The following is a 20327-nucleotide window of genomic DNA, read 5'->3' on the forward strand; positions in this document are numbered from 1 at the left end:
CGGAGTCACAGAGCAGAAGCGGAGTGTGACGCAGGTCCCGGGATGGCACCCCAGGCGGAAAGCCAGCTGGGAGGGGACAGGTAGCGGGAGGCCCCTGGGGGCGGCTCGGGTTCTCCCCCCTGTCGGGAGGGAGGAGGCGGCGGCTTCTGGACGCGGTAGCCCGCTGTGGCAGAGGCGGAGCTTGCGGAGGGCGGAGGGACGGCGCCGGGAGGAGGGTGTGGGGCAGGGAGAGCGAGGCGGCGCCGCGGGGGGCGGGGGGGGCGGAGGCGCCGCGGGGGGGGGGGGGCGAAGGCGCCGCGGGGGGGGGGGCGAAGGCGCCGCGGGGGGCGAAGGCGCCGGGACCTTCTAATTGGGACCACTCACCTGTGGGGCGCTCGGGCTGGATGGGCTGCCACCTCAGGGCCCGCTCGCTCAGCACCACGTCGCAGCTGTCCCTCCCGATCTCGAAGATGCCCCGGAGCAGAATCAGCTCGGCCGCTGCCTCCGGCTGCTGCCCGGACGCCCACAGCACCGAGGGCACGGCGTCCGCCGCCGGGGGCGCCTCCTCCTCCCGGCAGCCCTCCAGGGCGCTCACCCGGCCGCCGCGCCTCCCCCGGGGCATGGTGGAGCCACCGGCTGGGCCCGAGCCAGGGGTCCGGGGAGGCCTTTGGGGGAGGAGGTGGAGACCGCGTCAGCTGCGGCTCTGGCTGCGTCCGGCGCTGCCACAGCAACCGCGCGCGGGGCAGAGACCCAAGAGAGAGGCGGGGCGGGGCGCGCAGGCGGAGCCGCCCTGACCTAGGCCAGCACCTTGGCCCGCCAGCCTCCTGCCTCTGCCACTCACTACAAAAAGACCCCAGTCCAGGAAGAGGAATAAGTGGCTCTCTCCACCTAGTCCCTACAGTTGCTTGAGATTCTGCGCACTGCGTTACCCGCCAAAATATAGGCCAGCGCTTCTTAAACACTGACTTGCATACTCACCCCTGGGCATCTTGTTAGAATGCAGATTCTCATTGAACAAGTCTGGGATGAGGCCCCCGTCACTGTTTCTAGGAAGCTCCCAGGTAATGCCGCTGATCCTCAGAACGCACTTTGATTTGCAAGGGTATAACCCTCTGTTTTTCCACCTTCTTTCCAGCGGGCTTTGCTGGAGCGCAGAGATCGTGCTTTATAACCTTGCTTGCATGCCCCCAGTAGTTAGCTGATCTATATGCAGCTGGTAATAGAGAACTCAGTTCCCAAAAGCTCTGAGAGGAAGCCAAAGACTAGTCCCTGGTTTACATAGACAAATTTTCGTTCTGACAAATTTAATGTTAAAGGAAGGTGCCTCCATGCTGTAAGTATTAAGGGTCCTACCTTCCCCCAAGATATCTCCTCTGCAGTCTTGTCTCTACCTGGATCTGACCTTCCCTGGAGAGAGAGATCACAAGAAGCAAGGCTTGTTCTCCTTAAGGCTAATGCAGCGTTACCTGGAAATGGAGAGAGCCCGGGCCGGGGCGGGCGTGGGGGGGTGGTCAATCCTTCACTTTCTCGCGATAGCTGAGATTCATGAAATTAGCTGTTAATTTGGAAAGCACAGAGTCTGGAGGCCAATGGTTCTCAATCCCATTAGAGTTACCTGGGGAGTTCGTTTATAAGCCAGATGCCCAGGCTACACTCAAGGACAGTGAAATTGGAATCTCTGGGGGATGGGACCAGACTTCAGGAGTTTTTAAAGCTCTCCAGGTGATTGCAATGTTCAGCCAGAACCGAGTGTCGCTGCTTTAAGCAGTGTATTAACAGGGAGCTGACAACTTGTGACAGTGAGTTCTCTGGAGGAGGAGCCAGAGTGGGAAGTAAATCAGCAGGCTTATTTTTTATATACATAAGGCCAGAATAATTGTATTGAGAAAAAGTCAGGGAGAGGAAATTAAATTCATAGAGTTGTGAATCGAGTTCCACTAAGCTAGTGCCTAACCAGTGACTTCTGATAGGCAACCACTTCTCTTTCTGTCCTCACCCCTCGTCACACTGCAAAGTCAGACAGAAGAGCTAATGGTAGCAGGAGCATCTCAAGGGTCTCTGCTCAAACTTAGATTTCAAAAAACCGAGGATGGAGACCACAGACCTAGCCAAATCCCTTTCAGACATAAAGCGCCTGTGTGCCAGTTAAGCTAGGACTCTTACTGTTTAATGCTCTGAAAACAAATACCCAAGCTTCCAGGTGAAGTGGGGAAGAGCCTCAGTGTGATCTGATTGCAGCGAGCTGTTTCTTGGAGCAGAAGTGCAGCTGCTGTTAAACCCCACACAGGCTTCAGGTGGCTCAGCTCAGCAGTCATTAGTGGGGAAGGCTGGTGCCCTCCGCAGAATGAGTTGCAGTTCTGGAGTCAGCATCTTGTATTCACAGCTGTCAGGCAATCAACACAATTAGAGCTCGTTGGCATTTTAAAAGCTCACTGAAAGCCAGGGCAGATAGGCCAAGGCAGTGGCTACTTCTTAGGACCTTTGCAAGGGGCAAGTTGCCATTTTTCAAGCTTCAGTCAAGCCAGACAGCCAAAAACATTGGCTTTGGCTTTCTTGAAAATGAAAGTACTGGCTATGTTCCATTCTTTCCCTTTGATGATCTGTTCTCTTCCAGGGCTCTAAAGGTTGCAGTGCCCTGGAGCTCTATCCACAGGATCCATCTACACGAGCATCAGTGCCATGGCTTTACATACTATTCAGAGCTCCTCCAGTGATGTCATCAGCCCCAGTCAGTCCCCTGAACTTCAGACACTATGTCCAACTGCCCACCTGACATTGCTAGTTGGCTGTCCAACAATCATCTGAAACATAACATCTAAAACCAAACTCAGGATTTTCTATCGCAAGCCTGTTCCTCCCAGAATGTTGCAAATCTCAGCAAATAGTGTCATCAAAATCCTTGACATCATCCTTATTTCCTTTCTCTGTAATGAGAAAAAAGAAAAATTCATGACATATTTAATGTCTGCATGTCAATCTATATTTTGGGTGAAGTGAGCTTTAGTTGCATCCATCTCTCAGTCATTTCTGATGCTAAATGAGCACATTGTCAAGGGGTCTGCTTCCCTCTCATGCTGAATGGAGATTTTGTCAGAATGTTCCTGCAACTCGGGCTCCTACTGCCTAAAAGGTAGAGGGTCATATGTCCCTACAAGAATTACAGAGAAGAGAGAAAAAATTGTAGAATCCCACCAAGTCAGAATATGACATCTTCTTCATATGCCAGTTTTTTGCACTCACATTGAAACTCTGTTTAAAATGAATTGCTCACCTGTGTTTTAGGACACATCTCAAACGATTATGGGATGACAATGACCAGGTAATCTCTAGCTTCTCAATAAACAATAACAATAAGTAACAGAGGAAAGAAGAATAGGCACTTCTTTCCTTTCCCTCAAGCTTTTAAAGCCCCATTTACAGGTAGGTACTGATAGTCATCAACTTGGAGCAATTTGAAATGTATTTCAACCAAATAGAGAGCTTGAAACATTCTCACGGTATCTGCTAGCAACACTGTAGTGCAGAATCTTAAGTTAGGTATAACCAGATAGGCAAATAAAACAGACAATTTAAATCAGAAACATATTCTCATTTTCTAGAGCTCACACTATTGTAACTGTGAAAAAGGCATTATACCAAGGAGGCAACACCTCTTCCCACTGTTGAAAACAGCCCACTGCTTTCAGACCTCTTACCCACAGGCACCAAAGAGTTTGGCACTGGGTTCAGTCTTTGATTATTACATCATTTTCTGTCACCATTTTGGGCGTGTCAGTGTCCTAGTCCCAAATTTGCATGACAGCCTCACCCCAACAATCTATGGTGTCCTCTGTTGCAGGCTCCCATTCTTAGGACATCCTCTGGACCTTGTAGAACTTCTTGAATGCTTAAACTCAAAAAGCACTCTTTCAGAACGCAGACTCTTGTTCTTTTCAAACTTGGATATGCTTAAGAATCTTTAGTTTGTTTTAAATGTAAATTCCCAGTCTTTACCCCCCACTGATGCTCTGAGATTTTGAATCTGTAACTGAACTATTCCTAGAAACATGTGTTTTAAACAGGTACAACAGGTCATTCTGTATGTTTTTGACAACATGCACAACCCTTTGACAATCAGTGAGCAGATTCTTCCTCTTTGTCCTGCTCTTGTCCCCTGCCGTTTTACCACAAGGCTTGTCCATGTGTCTATCATTTACAAGTAATGGAATATCCAGCTAAAAGTGTTTCAAAATACAATTTTATTTCTCATGTAAACAGAGCTCTGGAGTCAGGCTGTTCTGGGTTGGCCTTTAAGAAATTGAGGGCTTTTTAACAAATGGGACCTAAGCGAACTTATAAACTTTTGCACAGCAAAGGAAACCATAAGCAAAACAGAAGGACAACCCACAGAATGGGAGAAAATATTTGTAAACAATGCAGTGGATAAAGGCTTAATCTCCAAAATATACAAACAGCTCATACATCTCAATATCAAAAAAACAAACAACCCAATCCAAAAATGGGCAGAAGACCTAAATAGACATTCCTCCGAAGAAGACACACATATGGCTACAGGCACATGAAAAGATGTTCAACATAGCTAATTATTAGAGAAATGCAAATCAAAACTACAATGAGCTATCTATCACCTCACACCAGTCAGAATGGCCATCATCAAAAAGTCTACAAATAATAAATGCTAGAAGCGGTGTGGAGAAAAGGGAACCTTCCTACATTGTTGGTGGGAATGTAACTTGGTGCAGCCACTATGGAAAACAGTATGGAGGTTCCTTAAAATACTAAAAATAAGAGTTGCCATAGAATCCTGCAATCCCACTCCTGGGCATATATCCAGAAAAGACAAAAACTCTAATTCAAAAAGATACATGCACCCCAACATTCATAGCGGCACTATTTACAATAGCCAAGACATGGAAGCAACCTAAATGTCCAAGGACAGATGAATGGATAAAGAAGATGTGACATATATATACAATGGAATATTAACCATAAAAAAAATGAAATAACGCCATTTGCAGCAACATGGATGGACCTAGAGATTACCATACTAGTGAAGTAAGTCAGACAGAGAAAGACAAATATGATATCACTTATATGTGGAATCTTAAAAAAAAATACAAACAAACTTATTTACAAAACAGAAACAGACTCACAGACATAGAAAACAAACTTATGGTTACCAAAGAGGAAAGGGGGTGGGGAGGGATAAATTAGGAGTTTGGGATTAACAGATGTACACTACTATATATAAAATAGATAAATAACAAAGATTTACTGTATAGTACAGGGAACTGTATTCAATATCTTGTAATAACCTATCATGGAAAAGAATCTGAAAAGGCTTACTTTGTTGTACACCTGAAACTAACACAAAATTATAAATTGTTTTTTTAAACTGAAACTATATTTCAATTTTAAAAAACAAGAAAAAAGAAATCAGGGGCTTTTCAACTTTCTATTTTGCTATCCCCACTTATCAACAAGGAACCCACTGGTGTCTCCCAGATGGCTGCATGGTCCCTAATCATATATCATGTCCCCAAAATGTCCAAAAGCAAGTACAGAAGTGGCAAGGGCAGTTTCTATCTGTGCACTTCTATTTCTATCAGGGAAGAACATGTTTTCCAAAATTCCACCCAACAGATTTTCCTCTCAGGTCCCATTGACTAGAATCGCGCAATATGCCTGTGCTCTGGCTTCCAGGGAGCCTCAGAACAGTGTCTTCAGCCTGGAAGAAGTTGTGGATGACTATTGGTTAGGCAACTAACAGTGTCATATCTTCCTTTTCTTCCAGGCTATATCATTTTTGCCTAACAAGACACACACCCCCAACTTATTGACTTAAAGCAATGATTATTTTTTCTTGTGATTCTGCGAGTTGGCTGAGCTCAGCTGGGTAGGTCTTCTCCTCCATGGAGTATCAACTGGATGCACCTGCATTTAGCTGGAAGCTCAGCTGGGGCTGAAACACCCAAGATGGCTTCAGTCACCTGTCTGACATCTCAAGCTGAGATGGCTGGAATGGCTGGAGCCTAGCCGGGTCTATCTCTTTACATTTGGCTTCTCATTATTTGATTGTGTTGCCTGAGCTTTTTAAAATGGGGGTGAATCCCACAAAAGCAAAAGCAGAAGCGTCCAGGTCTTTTAAAGCCTAGACCTGGAATTGACATAGCATCATTTTTGCCACTTGCTATCAGTCAAAGCCAGTCACAAAGAGAAAGGGAAATAGAGTACGCCGCTTGGTGGGAGGAGCAGCAGTCACATTGAAAAGGGTATATATATGGGGGCAGAAGTCACCTTTGCTGATAGCCCAACATAGTCCTCCCTCTGGCCACAATGGTTAACATCCCTCCCATATATAAAATACACTCACTCCCTTTCAAGACTGCTCAAAATCTCACCTTATTACAAAATCAAAGTCCAGAATCTCATATATGAGGTTCCTTGGGTGTGCTTCTCTTATTCTAGGAAACTGTGAACTAAGAATATGTTATCTTCCCACACACATCAACATACAATGATGAGACAGGCAGAGGATAACCACAATAGATGCTCAAAAAGTGGGAAGGGAGGGACCAGAAAACACATCACAGTCACTGGTCCATAGCAATTCTGAAATCCAAGCAGATGTGTGTTACTAGTTCCCCATACTCTGAGAAAGAGAATGTTCCTTATCTTTCATCCAGTTCTGCTCCTTAGGAGTGGTCCCCTAATTAATTGTTCTCAGCAGCTCTTAGCTCCAGCCTCCGGGCTTTTGGTTCTGCCCTCCATACCATCTTTCTTTTCAGTAAGAAATGGTCTGTGATGGCACCTGAGTAGTTTTTCAGCCTTTTTCTATCCATAAAAATTTGGAGGTCGAGAGGCTTATTTTAATTTGGACTGTTTCTGTCTCTTTTAGTCTAAGTGAATATAACTCCTTTAGTTATACTTTGACACAAAGTATTTCTTTTACACAAAGAAGACTTTGTGAACTTTATGTATTGATAGTTCATATATATATATATATATATATATATATATATATACATATACATATATATATATATATATATATATATATATATATATATATATGTAAAATCATATTAGGTCATATCATACAAAAGCCATTCCCACAAATCTCTTCAAGATTGGCCCCTCTGTATTTTGGACTCCAAGTCAGGGTATTAGGGCATAATGTTCCTAATGTTCTTAGAAGTACTTTTGTCCAGGTAAATTGTGTCTTCTAACTACATCCTTGATTAGGGCTTGACCTAAGAGCGTGTTTAACTGGAAGCAGCCTACATTTCATCTTTGCTTTGAGGCCATTTTTTGCTTTGGAATTGTTGTGTCTTTTTTTTTGCCAGAGTATCTGTCCTGGGCCATCTTTAGTTCCTCTAAATTATGCTGGCTTATTACTCCTTTGTAAAACCCTAAAAGAAGCCAATCATCACTGACGATATTCTGCCAAAAATCTCCTTAGCCAGATTCACAAATTCATTTGGTGCTTTCTATCTAACAAGCCATTGCAAGATTGTTGGGGCCATCTTTGTGCATCTACCAGGTGGATTCACTCTTTGCTTCCTAGGCCCCATGGTGCACCACTTCAACTTCTCTCTTAACAGCACACCCACTTCGTTTATCCAAATGCCATAAAATCCTGCAACTATCTTCTGTTTCCACTCTGAAGTGTGGGCTGTTGAGAGATTTCCACTGAAGCATGTGGGTTAAGGGCTACTACAAACTACTACAGTATTACAGTCTCCAAACTTAGTTTGGCTCCGAGCCCTGCTATGCCACTATTGATTAGTCTTGATGGAGCGTATTCTCCTCATTCCTGGAGAGGCTATTTTAAACCTTCAGTTTTCTCATTCAACTCCCTCTCACTTAGCGTGTCATCATGCCTCCATCTTCACATGAAAGAACCTGGTGAGAATAAACTCCCACTACTTTCTAATCCTTACTCCTGAAATTCTCTTTCTCTACCCTGACTCCTATCACTAGAAAGAAGTATCTCTCCTGTCCAAAGGAATTGCCTGTGTTCCAGATCTTCTACCCTCCACTCTGCCCAACAACTTCCTCTATCAAACATACCCATATCTCACACCTTATTGAATTTCATCTTCACTATATACACAGTTTTCTCCATCTTTCTGTATAAAAAAGACCAAGCAACAACAAAATCACAGTCTCTTTTGTATCAGGCGATTCTCCTTATGTGACAGAAAACCCAACTCAAACTGGCTTAAAAAAATGAAACCTAATTAGAGAGGTGGGGTAGCTTATGAAGAGAATAATACAAATAACACAGTGCAAGAACCAGTTCCTCTTCCCTTCCTCACTCTGCCTTCTGTAGTGTATCACTCTCTGCTTGACATGTATCCTTCTACTCCACTCTCCTCTTTCTTCCCAAGAGCCAAATGGCTGCCACATTCCAGACCTCTAATCCACGTACCACATTTGTCAGAAGAGAAGCCCATATCTCTGTTGCTACTTCCCACATAAACCAGGGAAGCCTCTCTTTTCCAGTCACAGTAAACTCTTCTTGCATGTCATTTTTTCTTAATAAGGTAACATCTTTATCAGTCAGCAGAGACAGAGTTCTGATGTGGTTTGAAAAAACTCGGTGACTTAAAACAATAAAAGTTTATTTCTTACTGATGTCCGCGTGAGTAATGGTGAGCAGGAAACTAAAAGGAGAATAAGCACAAGAGACACAAGTACCAACTGTTCAAAAACAAAAAGAAAAAAAGTTAAAAACAAGATAGTGTCCCAAATCTACATAAACTAAAACCTCTGATTAATTAAATACCTTCAGAAGAAACAATCACAAACTGGTATTTTGAGCAGTCAAAACAGTCAAATAATGAGATGTATAGCCCTATATAACTAAGGTTGGCATCTTAGCCCCTGGGTTTTAGGTTCACAAAAAGAGTCCTGGCTCAAGGCCCTATATAACCTAGAAGAGACAGAGCTTTTAGAAGTCATGGTACTTACATTCACTTGGATCACAATCATTTTTTTAATTATGTAATTTTACACATCATAAAATTGTGTGTTGAATGCGTGTTTGTGAAACCAAGGAAAATGCTATGTTTGTTTTTTCAGAGGTCTATTTATTAGTATACATATTGCGCCACATAGGGAATAAATATGGCATATTCACATGAAGAATGAATAACAGTCTATAGCCTACGCTTTTTGTGAATTCTATAATCAGGCTTTTAAACAAAATCACCCTTAGTTTATTGGCTGTGTCTACTCACACTTCACTAAATCTGGATGTCAGTTTAAGTTAATTCACAAGAATAAAAACCAATAAAATTTTACATAATTCAGATGCCTATTAAATAGCTATAATTTGTCAGCTTGTTTAAATATCAAACCTGGTACTAACTAAAATATGCTGGTAGTTATATACAACATTATGTCACTAAAACTTCATGGTAATATTTTTATAAGATTTTAAATGAACACTTTTATATTTACGTGTATTTAACATATCTATTCATTGCCAACTTATGTATTAGTTTCCGGGGACCGCCATAACAAATCACAAACAGGGTGGCTTAAAACAACAGAAATGTATTGCTCACAGTTCTGGAGACCAGAAGTCCAAAATCAAGGTGTCTGCAGAGTTGGTTCCCTCTTGGGGTCTCAGGGGGAAAATCTGTTCCATGCCTTTTTCATAGATTCTGGTGGTTGCTGGCAATTTTTACAGTCCCTTGGCATATAGACCTGTCACTCTAATCTCTGCCTACATCTTTATTCTCCCCTTGTGTTGTCTGCATGTGTGCATGTTCTGTGCTCTCCTTATAAGGACAACTCTAATCCCGTATGACCTCATCTTAATTTACATCTTACATCTTAAGATATATTATTTGGACACTATTCCAGGTAGGATCACATTCTGAGGTTCTGACTGGACATGAATTTTGGGGAGTGGGGGGAAGGCACTATTGAACTCAGTACAGCATATATATTTTTTTTCCTTGAAAATATATTTTAAGTAAGATAAATGTGTTGTTAGTTAATTAAACAAAAATGAAACTTTGGGAAGCAAAATATCTCTTAACATTTTTTATATGCTAATCAGAGTCAAGGAAACATTAAAATAGAGTTTCTTTATCCAAAAATCATATGTTGGGATTTAAAAATATCTAAATAAGTAGGCTTGCCCTGTGTTAACTAAGAAATCCTTTCAGAAAAAAAATTTTTAATAAATACCCCTACTTAGATTCTAGTTATAACTTACATGCAGTTTTTACTACTGTTTATTGTGTACTTAATCATTGGCTGAAATAAAGATTATTCAGTTATCTAGCAATGACAAGTGAGATTATCGCAAGTCTCCTTTTTAGAATTCTACTACTTTTTCTGCTCAATTCTTGGATAGGAACATTTCATGGACACACACTTGCAACCTACCGCAGATTATAAATTTCTAATTCCCTGCTATGAGTAGACAAGCACTGCAATCATTAGTGGCACTGGGGGTAATGAATTAACAGTTCTCTTAATCATGGTCATATCCTTTCATGGATGTCATAACTGACATCATCCAGAGAGAACACTATAGAAATCTTACTGATGTGCTACGTTTATACAATGAACATTTTGAAGTAGATATTATAGTTAGGTAATTCAGCAACATTTATCTCAACCAATAACAAATTCTGTATATAAATATGATAACTTTAAAGAACACTAGTTATTCTTCAGTTTTCAGTGATTTTATACTAAATCACCTTCCAAGAATATTGATTCTTCCAATGTTTCTATTCCCTAAACAGCTCTCCTAATAATTCACGTGTAGGGCCAAAGTGAATACCTGATGTCACTAAAAATAGTAACTCTATGTTCTTCTTTATTTGTGCTGTATTGACAAGGAAGATCATATTCCCTGTAAACTTATCACATTTCTATTCTATTTGATGTGTTGGAGGAAGATGAATTTAACAACTGTTGTGACTATCAAGTACTCTCTTTCACATTGTGGATTTCTATTTCATTGCCATCATCTAGCTATATGTAGCCTATTTTTACCTTTTAATTTGTCAAATGCTACTCAAATTCTCAAACTTATTGCTGGAGTACATAGTCATGATGGATTAGATTCTGATCTGCTGTAATCTCAACTCCTCAAGGATGATAAGGAAGTTTGGTACAATTTTACATAACACAAACAACAAAACCAGAACTCTTGCTGAAAGAATGATGAACAGAAAGGGAAAAGGTAGCATGCTCTGAGTTCTTAATGAGTGTACAAAAAAAATGGCATGGTCTGGAAAGAGCCTATAACATTTTAGTTCTTCTTTTATTCCAATTCCAAATTATATCTAACCAATTGATATCAATAAAAAGAAAAGATGACTGGTAACACATGATTACTGATGCTCAGGGATGCGGGGAGGGGAGTTTGGTACCATGGTGTCACAGGAAATTAACTTCGATTGTTATCTTTTTATAGAATTAATGCTTATAACATTCACTGGGCTGAGAATCATTTGTGGCCCTCTCCATTCTCCATACTTGACTTGTAGCATAGTGGTTAAGGAACAGGCTTTGGTATCAGATTAGTATGATTTGACTCCTTTAGACTATCCATATTTATTGAGGACCTGTAGGTCTTCTAAGCACCAGAGAAACAGCAACAAACAAAATAGATAAGGTTCCTGTTCTTGTGAAGCCCACATTCTGCTGAGGGAGATAGATAATTTAAAAATAAACAAAACAAATAAATAAGCAAGATAACGTCAGATAGATAAATGCTCTGAAAAACAGGAGGGAACGTATAATAATGATTCTGGTGAGGTTTAAGGTGGTTGCTACTTTAGATCAGAATCAGGAAAATCTTGAGGAAAGTTGCTTTTGAATTAGAGCCTGAATGAAGAAAGGAAACCAGTAATGAAGTATCTAGGTATCCCAGCTTCCTGAAGTTTCTCCATCTGTAAAATAAGAAACAGGGCTGCTCTGATGATAGAATGTGGGAATGAATGAAAAAAACTTAGCAATAACCTAGTAAGTGTGTGAAGCCTTCCTTGTGGCTGGCTGTCCTTATGACATCAAAGCATAAAGCAGGGTTTGTTTTAACCTTGTTAACAGCAAAGTAAGTTACCAAGTTACCTCAAGTATGTGAGGTTAAACTTATTCTTTCATCTCTATATGTCATTTCACAATCCATCCCTCTGGATTAGTCCATACCTGTGGATCCATAAATATGGTTACTCTCACTATCCATCTACCTCTAAGTTAGCTGGGCAGATAGCACAATAATGTTTAGATGGCCAAATCTACATTTAATGCATCTTAAGATTTAGTCCAGGATGAACATAAGACTCTGCATTTTAAGATATTTTAAGGTTGGCAATTTAAACAGAAGTCCCCAGAGGCTGTGGCCTTGTCTTGTTGATGCCACTAGTTTGGTTACACAGCTAATTCCATCAGAGCCATTGAACCAAGTGTTAGTGTGTGTGAAGAGAGTCCATGAGTCAATTGCCAGCACAGAATTCTTCCTGACATAGGAAGGCAGATGATCTCAACTTTTCAGTGTATACAGTGCAGATTTCTAGTTGAATGGTTCTTGACAATAGTGTCCCCTGTAACATAATGCCTGGCCAGGAGCCAGTGATTATGCCACCATACAAATCACCGTGCATCTGACGCCAGAACGCCTCTGTGCGTGGTAACAACAAGAGTTCTCAGTCCTGGTGTTCCACAAGATGTTGCATTGGCTCTTTTATTCTTTATCAGACCCTGGAATTAAAGATTTTATTTAGATGGTTTTCAGGAAATAAGTGATGGCAGTGGAAAAGGAAAAGAGGAGATTTTAGTGTAGTTTAAGAAATAGCTCCGCTATTATGCAATTCCCATTAGGATGAAATCAGCCTATGTTTTGAAACCTAGTTTTATTAATTGTTTAATAGATATTTTCACTTTAAATCTCTTGTTTAATTATAGAACAAAAACAGCTTGGTTCAAACTGTTAGCTAATGACCCATGTATCATTTTAGTAATTGCTAGCTTCTTTCAGAAATGCATTAATTTTGTAAGAATTATAGACTTTCAAATGTGAAAACAGAGATTTTTTAAGATCAATAAATTAGAGCACTTGTAATTCATTTCAAATGTTATTTTACTGTAACATATTATAAACCTAAAGTTAGTAGAACACTCAAGATATTATAATCCTCTAACTTAATTTACACTGACTTGTATTTTTTAGGATTAAAAGTAGATAGATCATACTGTATTTGTCATTGATGATGTAAATGAAATTTAAGTTACGCAGTGTTCTATTCAAAAGGAATTATGCACCAGTTAAAATATTTAAATATTTCATCTCCAGCTATGAAATTGTCTACTGATTTTAAATACCAGGGTATTCTGGAGATTACTCATCAGAGCACTTTCACATTAAATAGGTAGATCTAAACATCTTATTTGATAGCAATAGCAATTATTCAAGATGAGGGAACACACAGAACCCTAAATATTACTCGTAAGTGCAATACGTAACACAAATATTTTTCCCAATGAAGCTATAGTTGCCGATGTTTCTTCTTTTTGGTGGCTTTTCACTTAGTAACACATTTTCTTTTCTTATTAGCTAGACATAAGCATTGGCCAACTACGAAAACTCTAAGAGTCTCTTGGCTAGCAATTCCAAAAGAGAAGAAAAAGATAATGGAAAAGGTTTCTTGTGGTTTGAAAATGCCTTCCAAATATTCATTAAACATTTAAGTGAGTAAATTTGTAGAATATGTTTCTGACATTGGCACTGGTTCTGTGGTATTTCTCCGATCAGATGGAAGCGCTGTGTGTTATGCAGAGTGCATTCAGTTCATTCATGCATAAACAATATCATTTTCATAAATTAAAACCTCCCCTGCAGAAGGAACATCTGTGCCTGCCTTTGAATAAAAGATGGTGGCATGTGAGTTACTCCTTGACTGACTGAAAGAATCTTTATGTTTAGAATGAAGTTATACATGCAAAATGGGGGGAAGAAAATCAAAACTAACTTGCAGTCTTCATTCCTACCTTACGAAAAAAATCCACAGTTAGATTTCCCTGCTTGCTGTTTTAAAAGCTGAATTTCTTAAAATGTCATCCTCTCATTTCTTCTGTTCACTACAGCAACAGTTTTTAGTTTGCATGAAGACGTCTAATTTTAATTACAGGTGAAATTGAGCTGCTGAATAGATCACACCAGATCTGAATGTTCACTTCATGGTCTCCTAGGCTGGAAGGTTGGCAGTGTTCAGATATCATATCAGTATTATGTCTCTTAAAGAAAGAACAGTGAAAGCAATCTTGGATATAGGAAGCAACAGCTTGATTCCAAAATAACAACTCTGTTTCACTTGGAATGAGATTATTGCATTTTGGATAAAGTTGGGACTAACTTAAAAGTATTTCTGCCATGTGATGAAGGCTGATGGAAAACATGCTAAAATGATATATTTTAAATTGCACTCAAACATTTTTTTAATGTTGAAATATTCCTTGCTGCTACTGTCACAGCTTGACATAGCCCCATTGGCAATGTTATTAGTATGGCTAAATCGTTCCTGTCCATTAGATTACTCACATTTTTCTGGAGCAGCTTGCTAAATGAGGTCAGCTTTCTGGAACCCCGAAATCACCAATGAGAAGGAGATTAAAGGAACAAGCTTGGGAAGGGAGGTAGTCATCCAATGTGGCATCCGAATCAGAGGGAGAACAATGGAGTTACTAATGACAGTAATCAGAGCACCACAGTAGAGCCAGGGCACAAGTGCCAAAATGTTATTCCCTAGAAATTGTTCCTGTCAGTCAATACATCAGAGGGAGAGAAATGCCAAACTTTTTTAGTGGCCTTACCAATGGACAGAATCATCTCTAAGTTTTTCCAGTGAGTTCTGTTTATGAAACAACAGAATACTCCAAAGGGGGTGAGGAAACAATTACACCTTCCAGAAACATATCATAGTACAAATAGTATGTCTTGAGTACAAGTAGTTCATTACTATTTTTTCCTGAAAGAATTATTGAAATCACATTTATATTACAAAGATAAAATGCCACTTCTTCGATTCTTTTAATTAAATCATTTCTCCCTGGCATATTCTAAAGGTATATCATTTTCTCTTTGGGATAGGACTGCTTTGCAATAGAGAACATTTCAGTTCAGGAAAAGGTACAGATAACAAAGCACCAAGAAAATGGTAAAAAAATTTTTAATATGTTTTAAAATATGTAGACAAACTAAGCTAGGTTACTTGTGTCTTGCTTGTTAATAATTAACTAAAACCGTCTTTTGAAAAAAATAGAAGAAAACACATAACATAATCATTTAAAGGAATGGAAACCAAAACCAAAACCAAACAAAAATACAACTGTTTGTCTCTCCACAACCCTTACTCCACCCAGCCTCATATTCCAAGTAATGAAATACCAGTGTGGTCCTTTCATTATCTACAAAGAGCTGGTGACTCCCTAAGCAAGATAGACTAGACAGTTTGTGCTAAAGTAAACTTTTCTCTTTTATTTTATTCTACAAATAGAATTTAGTATTTTTTTTAACTCAGCAAGTAAAGCAACTATCCTGCTTAGGAATTATTTATACTTTTTAAAAAACCACTTTAAGAAGAAATGCAACAATTGCTCTGATTTTCAATACTATTTTATTGCAACCGGATGAGTGTTTTCTAAATTGTGCATTACACCATAATATACAGGATTACAAACAAGATTACAGTACAGATCGATTCCAGTGGTACCAGTATCACATCTCAAACAGCACTTATTCTGGACTGCATTTTACATGCAATAGCTATTGTTCTAATTATGAATTAAATGGTTTGAATTTATTTAAGCTACTGTACTAATTGACTACAATAGATATAAAATCCCAACATCAACAACCTGATTAGATTTAGGCTCAGATTCATTACATGAATATATGACAAACCACCATTTGTGTGACTATGTATAAAATCATGCATTTATATTTTCTGGAAACATCGATAGCTTCAGATTCTCTGTAAAATCATGGAATGCGAAGGAGTAAAAGACTAAAAAGAAACAGTGCAAATTGTATGTGATAGTCAAGCAGCTTTTGATTTAAAGAAGGGTATGTTGGCATTTGTTTATAATATGTATATACAAGCTTGTGCAAGTAATGTATTGAATTGATATGTTTTGATAGGGAATACATCTCTTGTTTTTATTCATCCTCTTAAGAATTATGGATCTGGTTATCATTTTAAGGAGAGGGAAAGATTTTAAAGTGAAATGAATTGCTCAAATTGTGCAATTTTTTTAACAATTAGAGAAGAAAGAAGTGCTAAGGCAACACAATAACTTTCTAAGCACTTTTCTGCTGGTTTAAATTAGTTAAATTATTTTGTATAAATTAGATATAATTCTACTTTTCTGATATGTATAAAAATTGATGAAGCTGCATGGTTTTAAAATAGGAAATCCACATTATAAAAAGTCATTAAAAATTCTGTACAAAATCACAACAAAATAATTCAGCATGGGAAAGGTAACAAGTAGTAAAATGCTGGTTGAAAAATATATATTTATATATATTTTAATTGGCCCATTACTAGTTTAAAAATTGCATAGATCCTAATTATTGCTTGTGATTTTGTTATCCCGATCAGATAATTAATATGCTCTGAATACAGCTGCACCAAATTTGTGGTGCATTTTTTTTTAACTTTACTGTATTTTTTTTAAAATAGAAGAGCTATAGAAAATAATACATAAAGTGAACAGGAACTTTGATCCCCTGTTTCTACCAAAGGCAGTAACGACAATAAATACATATATCACTTGAAGCTTGGAGTATTTGCACTTTGCAGCAGTAGTACCCAAAGGGCTGCCTTTTGTAAACACGACAGTCACTGTAAGCCAGTGGGGTTCGTTTCCCAGGGACGGTGAAACTGACGTGCCTCTAATCGTGAAAGATGGCATTGAGCTGGGCACTCATGACTCGCTCATGGTGTGAATGGCTATCGAAGGACATAATATTGTCTATAGGGATCTCACAGCGAGGGGCAGCGGCGCCCGAGAAGATTGATCCGTGGCTTTGGGCCCCTGCCAGGGTCGCTGCAGGATAGTGCATGGTAAAGGCATAATTTTTCTCAAACTCGGCGGACGGTTCGTGTTTGAAAGAGAAGTTGCCATTGATGCTGAGCGGCGGGCTGAGGGGTCCGTCAAAGGAAGGGCTGGTGCAATCAGTCAGAGGGCTCTCAAAGAAGGGCTCGAGCGCGGCGCTGTAGGCATGCGGCGGCGGCTTGACGTGGAAGACATGGGAGCTGTCCATGGTGCCGTAGGGCGGGCTGGGCAGCCCCGGAGACTGGTAGGCGTAGGGGTGCACAGGGAAAGAAGCGCTGGCAGTCGGCAGGTGCGGAGGCATGTCCTGGTTCTGCTCAGGCAGGAAAGTCCGAGGATTGAGCTGCAGGCAGCCGGCAACCAGGTTGGTGGTGGGCTGGGATAAGCCCTTGCAGAGCGTCTGTACAAAGGAGACCAGGTCAGGGCTTTTGCCGGAACGCAGAATCTCCGACAGAGCCCAGATGTAGTTTTTGGCCAAGCGCAGGGTCTCGATTTTGGACAGCTTCTGCGTCTTGGAGTAGCAGGGCACTACCTTGCGCAGGTTGTCCAGCGCCGCGTTCAGCCCATGCATGCGGTTCCGCTCCCGGGCGTTAGCTTTCATGCGTCTCAGCTTAAAGCGCTCCAGGCGCGCCTTGGTCATCTTCTTCTTTTTGGGGCCGCGTCTCTTAGGCTTTTGATCATCGTCCTCCTCTTCCTCTTCTTCCTCCTCTTCCAGGTCCTCCTCTTCTTCCTCCTCCTCTCCCCCGTTCCTCAGCGAGTCCTCTTCCGCGTTCATGGCTTCGAGGTCGTCCTCCTTTTTGTCTGTCTCGTGCTCCTCGTCCTGAGAACTAAGACACTCGTCTGTCCAGCTCGGAGGACCCTGCGGCTGAGGCTCTCCCATCAGCCCACTCTCGCTGTACGATTTGGTCATGTTTAGCTTTCCTACATTCAACAGGGGAGAGGGGAAAACAGAAAAGGAGAAAAACGCTACATTCAAAAACTACATATGCCCCCAGCTTCTATCCACTAACCCTGTGGAAATGCATGTGAAGAGAATTAACAGCTGATTACAAAATGGATGACCCTGAGGAAAAGTTAAATGCAGTTTTATAGTGGCCTGTGTGTGCCCTGCTGGTACGAAGGAGGCTGGACAGGGCTGGGAGGAGGGGAGACAGTATGTGTTATAAGTACACTTCCGGTGTGTGTTTCCTTGTGATTAATTTAAGTGTGTTTATGGTGATTACCCGGTAGGATAATGTGTGTGAAAAGGAGTGTACATTTTGGCGACTTCATGTTTATTTGCATGAGTTCAAAGTCACTCACAACTCCACAAAAATGACGAGTTTGAAAATTGCAATCGTTTCCATCTCTGTTCTGGCCTCTGGGTACCCGGCGATTAAAGTTGAAGAGCCATTACGTAATTTACTAACGCTGGCAGTGATTTTTAAGAAGATTATACTGAGTGGGGATTGAAAAGCAAATGCATGGCGGAGGAAAAGTATTTTCCACCAAATTATTTCACCATCAACGAAACATGTGGTAACAAAAGTGGGCAGGGGTTTTCCATCCCACCCTTGCCTTTATTTTCTCGCCTCCCACCCCGCTGGCCCTCTGCTGAATTTCCACCTTGTATAAAAGCGCTTACTAGAGGGCCAGGGCTGGGGGCGCGGCGCAGAGCGCTCTTCCACGCGCCGGGGATCAGGTGCGGAAGGCTCCTCTCTAATAAACAGCCCATTGAAAGGGCCGCCCGCTCTTTATTGGGGCTTTTCAAAGTTCGCCTCAAACCTCCCTTTAAAAGATTGAGTAATTATAATGGTCAGCGATTGGCAATGGCGAAGTTGCCGCTTCTAATAAGGAAAATAAAAAGCCTTTAGTGAGACGACTGAATTTCTGGCACCTGCAGTGGTTGCTGGGGGCTTGGCCGACTCTGGAACAGTAACAGGTAGCAGAAGTGGGTCTCTCTCCCTTTCTCCACATTTTTTCCCCCCTCTCACTTAAACTACCTCTCAACTCGGTTTATTTTCCAGGGTGTGTATATTCAAAGTATCAATGCCCCTTTCATTCACTGAAAAAATAAGCTGGCACTCCCAACGTGTATAAAATACATGTACACAAAATAAATCTTGGTAACGTGGGGTTTTTTCCCCCCTTACTGGAGGAAGTGAAATAGTTAAGTAGTTACTTGCTTTCAGAACTTTGAAATCACCACTAGCAAATAATCACAGAGTTAGTGGGCATTATATTTTTAAAAATTCAAACACGCTCCTATACTTTCCCCCTTAAAAAAAAAAAAAAGTAAAACAATTTTTTTTTTTAATTAGAAAGCCCGCAGTGGGTATTTGAGCGATGCGAGTCAAACTGTATGCGTATTCGCCTGCAATTATGGAAAGGAATGCCTGTCTCAACACATACACGCGCTCACAAACGCACACATACAGAATATGTGTACATCTTCAATTGCTGCTTTTACTCCCAGCAAAAATGAAAGGATTGTAATTACCTGTAGTTGTTAGTAAGTCCTGAGCAGTGATGGTCTCATAACCCTGGGGCCTCCGGACGCCGTGCCTTCTGCGTGGGGCGAATTCCTCGTGTCCAGGCGGCGCGGGCGCTCAGGTTATATAGCCGAGTTGGTGATGCTGAGCGCGGGCGGGGCCGGGAGCAGAGCGACGAGCAGGTTCCTGCGCTCCGCGTCTGCGCACGCGTCTGGGCTTTGCGCTCCCTTCCCTTCCGCCCTCCTCCGCCTCCCCCTCCCCCTCCCCCTCAGCCTTGCTCCTCTCCCACCCTCCTCCGACCCAGCTCCTCACTCCCCCACCCCTACCCCCGCCCCATCTCCTTCCTCCCCGGCATGCGCCATATGGTCCTCCCAGTCCAGCCAAGAGCCGGGAACCACGTGACCTGCCCATTTGTATGCCGCGGAGCGCTCCATTCCGGCCCCTTTGTGGCCAGAAGAAAGTGGCCCATCTGTCGCCAGTTAGAGACTCCGCGGACCTGTTTTTACCCGCAGGAGAGATTAACCCTTTCAGGCGGCAGAAGGGGAGAAGGGGCGCGGGGGGAAGGGGGAAAGGGGAAGGAGTTTGAGAGAAGGGAGCGGGAAAGCTAACACTGACCGGGTTTAGATCAGACTTAGTGGCCGGCGCTGGCGCGGTAAGTAGGGCACAGGTGAAAGAGGCAGAAGCGGGAGACTTCTTTGGATTCCTCGCCCAGGCACTGGCTTTCCGGGCACTCCCTGCCCTCTCTGCGGTGTCCATCTCTTGGTTTCTCCCCCTTGGTAGACACTTTGC

At 41.5% G+C, this 20327-nt stretch overlaps 2 protein-coding genes across 5 annotated transcripts in view; both read right to left on the reverse strand.

The window, feature by feature from the left end:
- Positions 1 to 13024, reverse strand: part of CERKL (CERK like autophagy regulator) — a 156641-nt gene extending 143617 nt beyond the window's left edge. For 2 of the 4 annotated variants that reach the window (XM_082466726.1, XM_082466723.1), the window contains exons 1-2: positions 958 to 13024; positions 364 to 644 (exon numbers count right to left, since the gene is read on the reverse strand). In XM_082466726.1, the coding sequence (XP_082322852.1) occupies positions 364 to 601 (238 nt within the window). In that variant the 5' untranslated portion in view covers positions 602 to 644; positions 958 to 13024. The remainder of the gene's footprint in view (positions 1 to 363; positions 645 to 957) is intronic. The other 2 variants (XM_082466724.1, XM_082466725.1) reach the window with 2 other exon arrangements.
- Positions 13025 to 15609: 2585 nt separating this feature from the next.
- On the reverse strand, positions 15610 to 19778 carry NEUROD1 (neuronal differentiation 1). The gene is made up of 2 exons (XM_082466789.1): positions 19547 to 19778; positions 15610 to 17988 (listed from the first exon to the last, which is right to left on the reverse strand). The coding sequence occupies exon 2, from the start codon at positions 17975 to 17977 to the stop codon at positions 16907 to 16909; it is 1071 nt and encodes a 356-aa protein (XP_082322915.1). The 5' UTR covers positions 17978 to 17988; positions 19547 to 19778; the 3' UTR covers positions 15610 to 16906.
- Between the last annotated feature and the right edge of the window lie 549 nt (positions 19779 to 20327).

This window comes from Balaenoptera physalus (genome assembly GCF_965194825.1).
Source record: "Balaenoptera physalus genome assembly, chromosome: 6".
Lineage (NCBI taxonomy): Eukaryota > Metazoa > Chordata > Mammalia > Artiodactyla > Balaenopteridae > Balaenoptera > Balaenoptera physalus.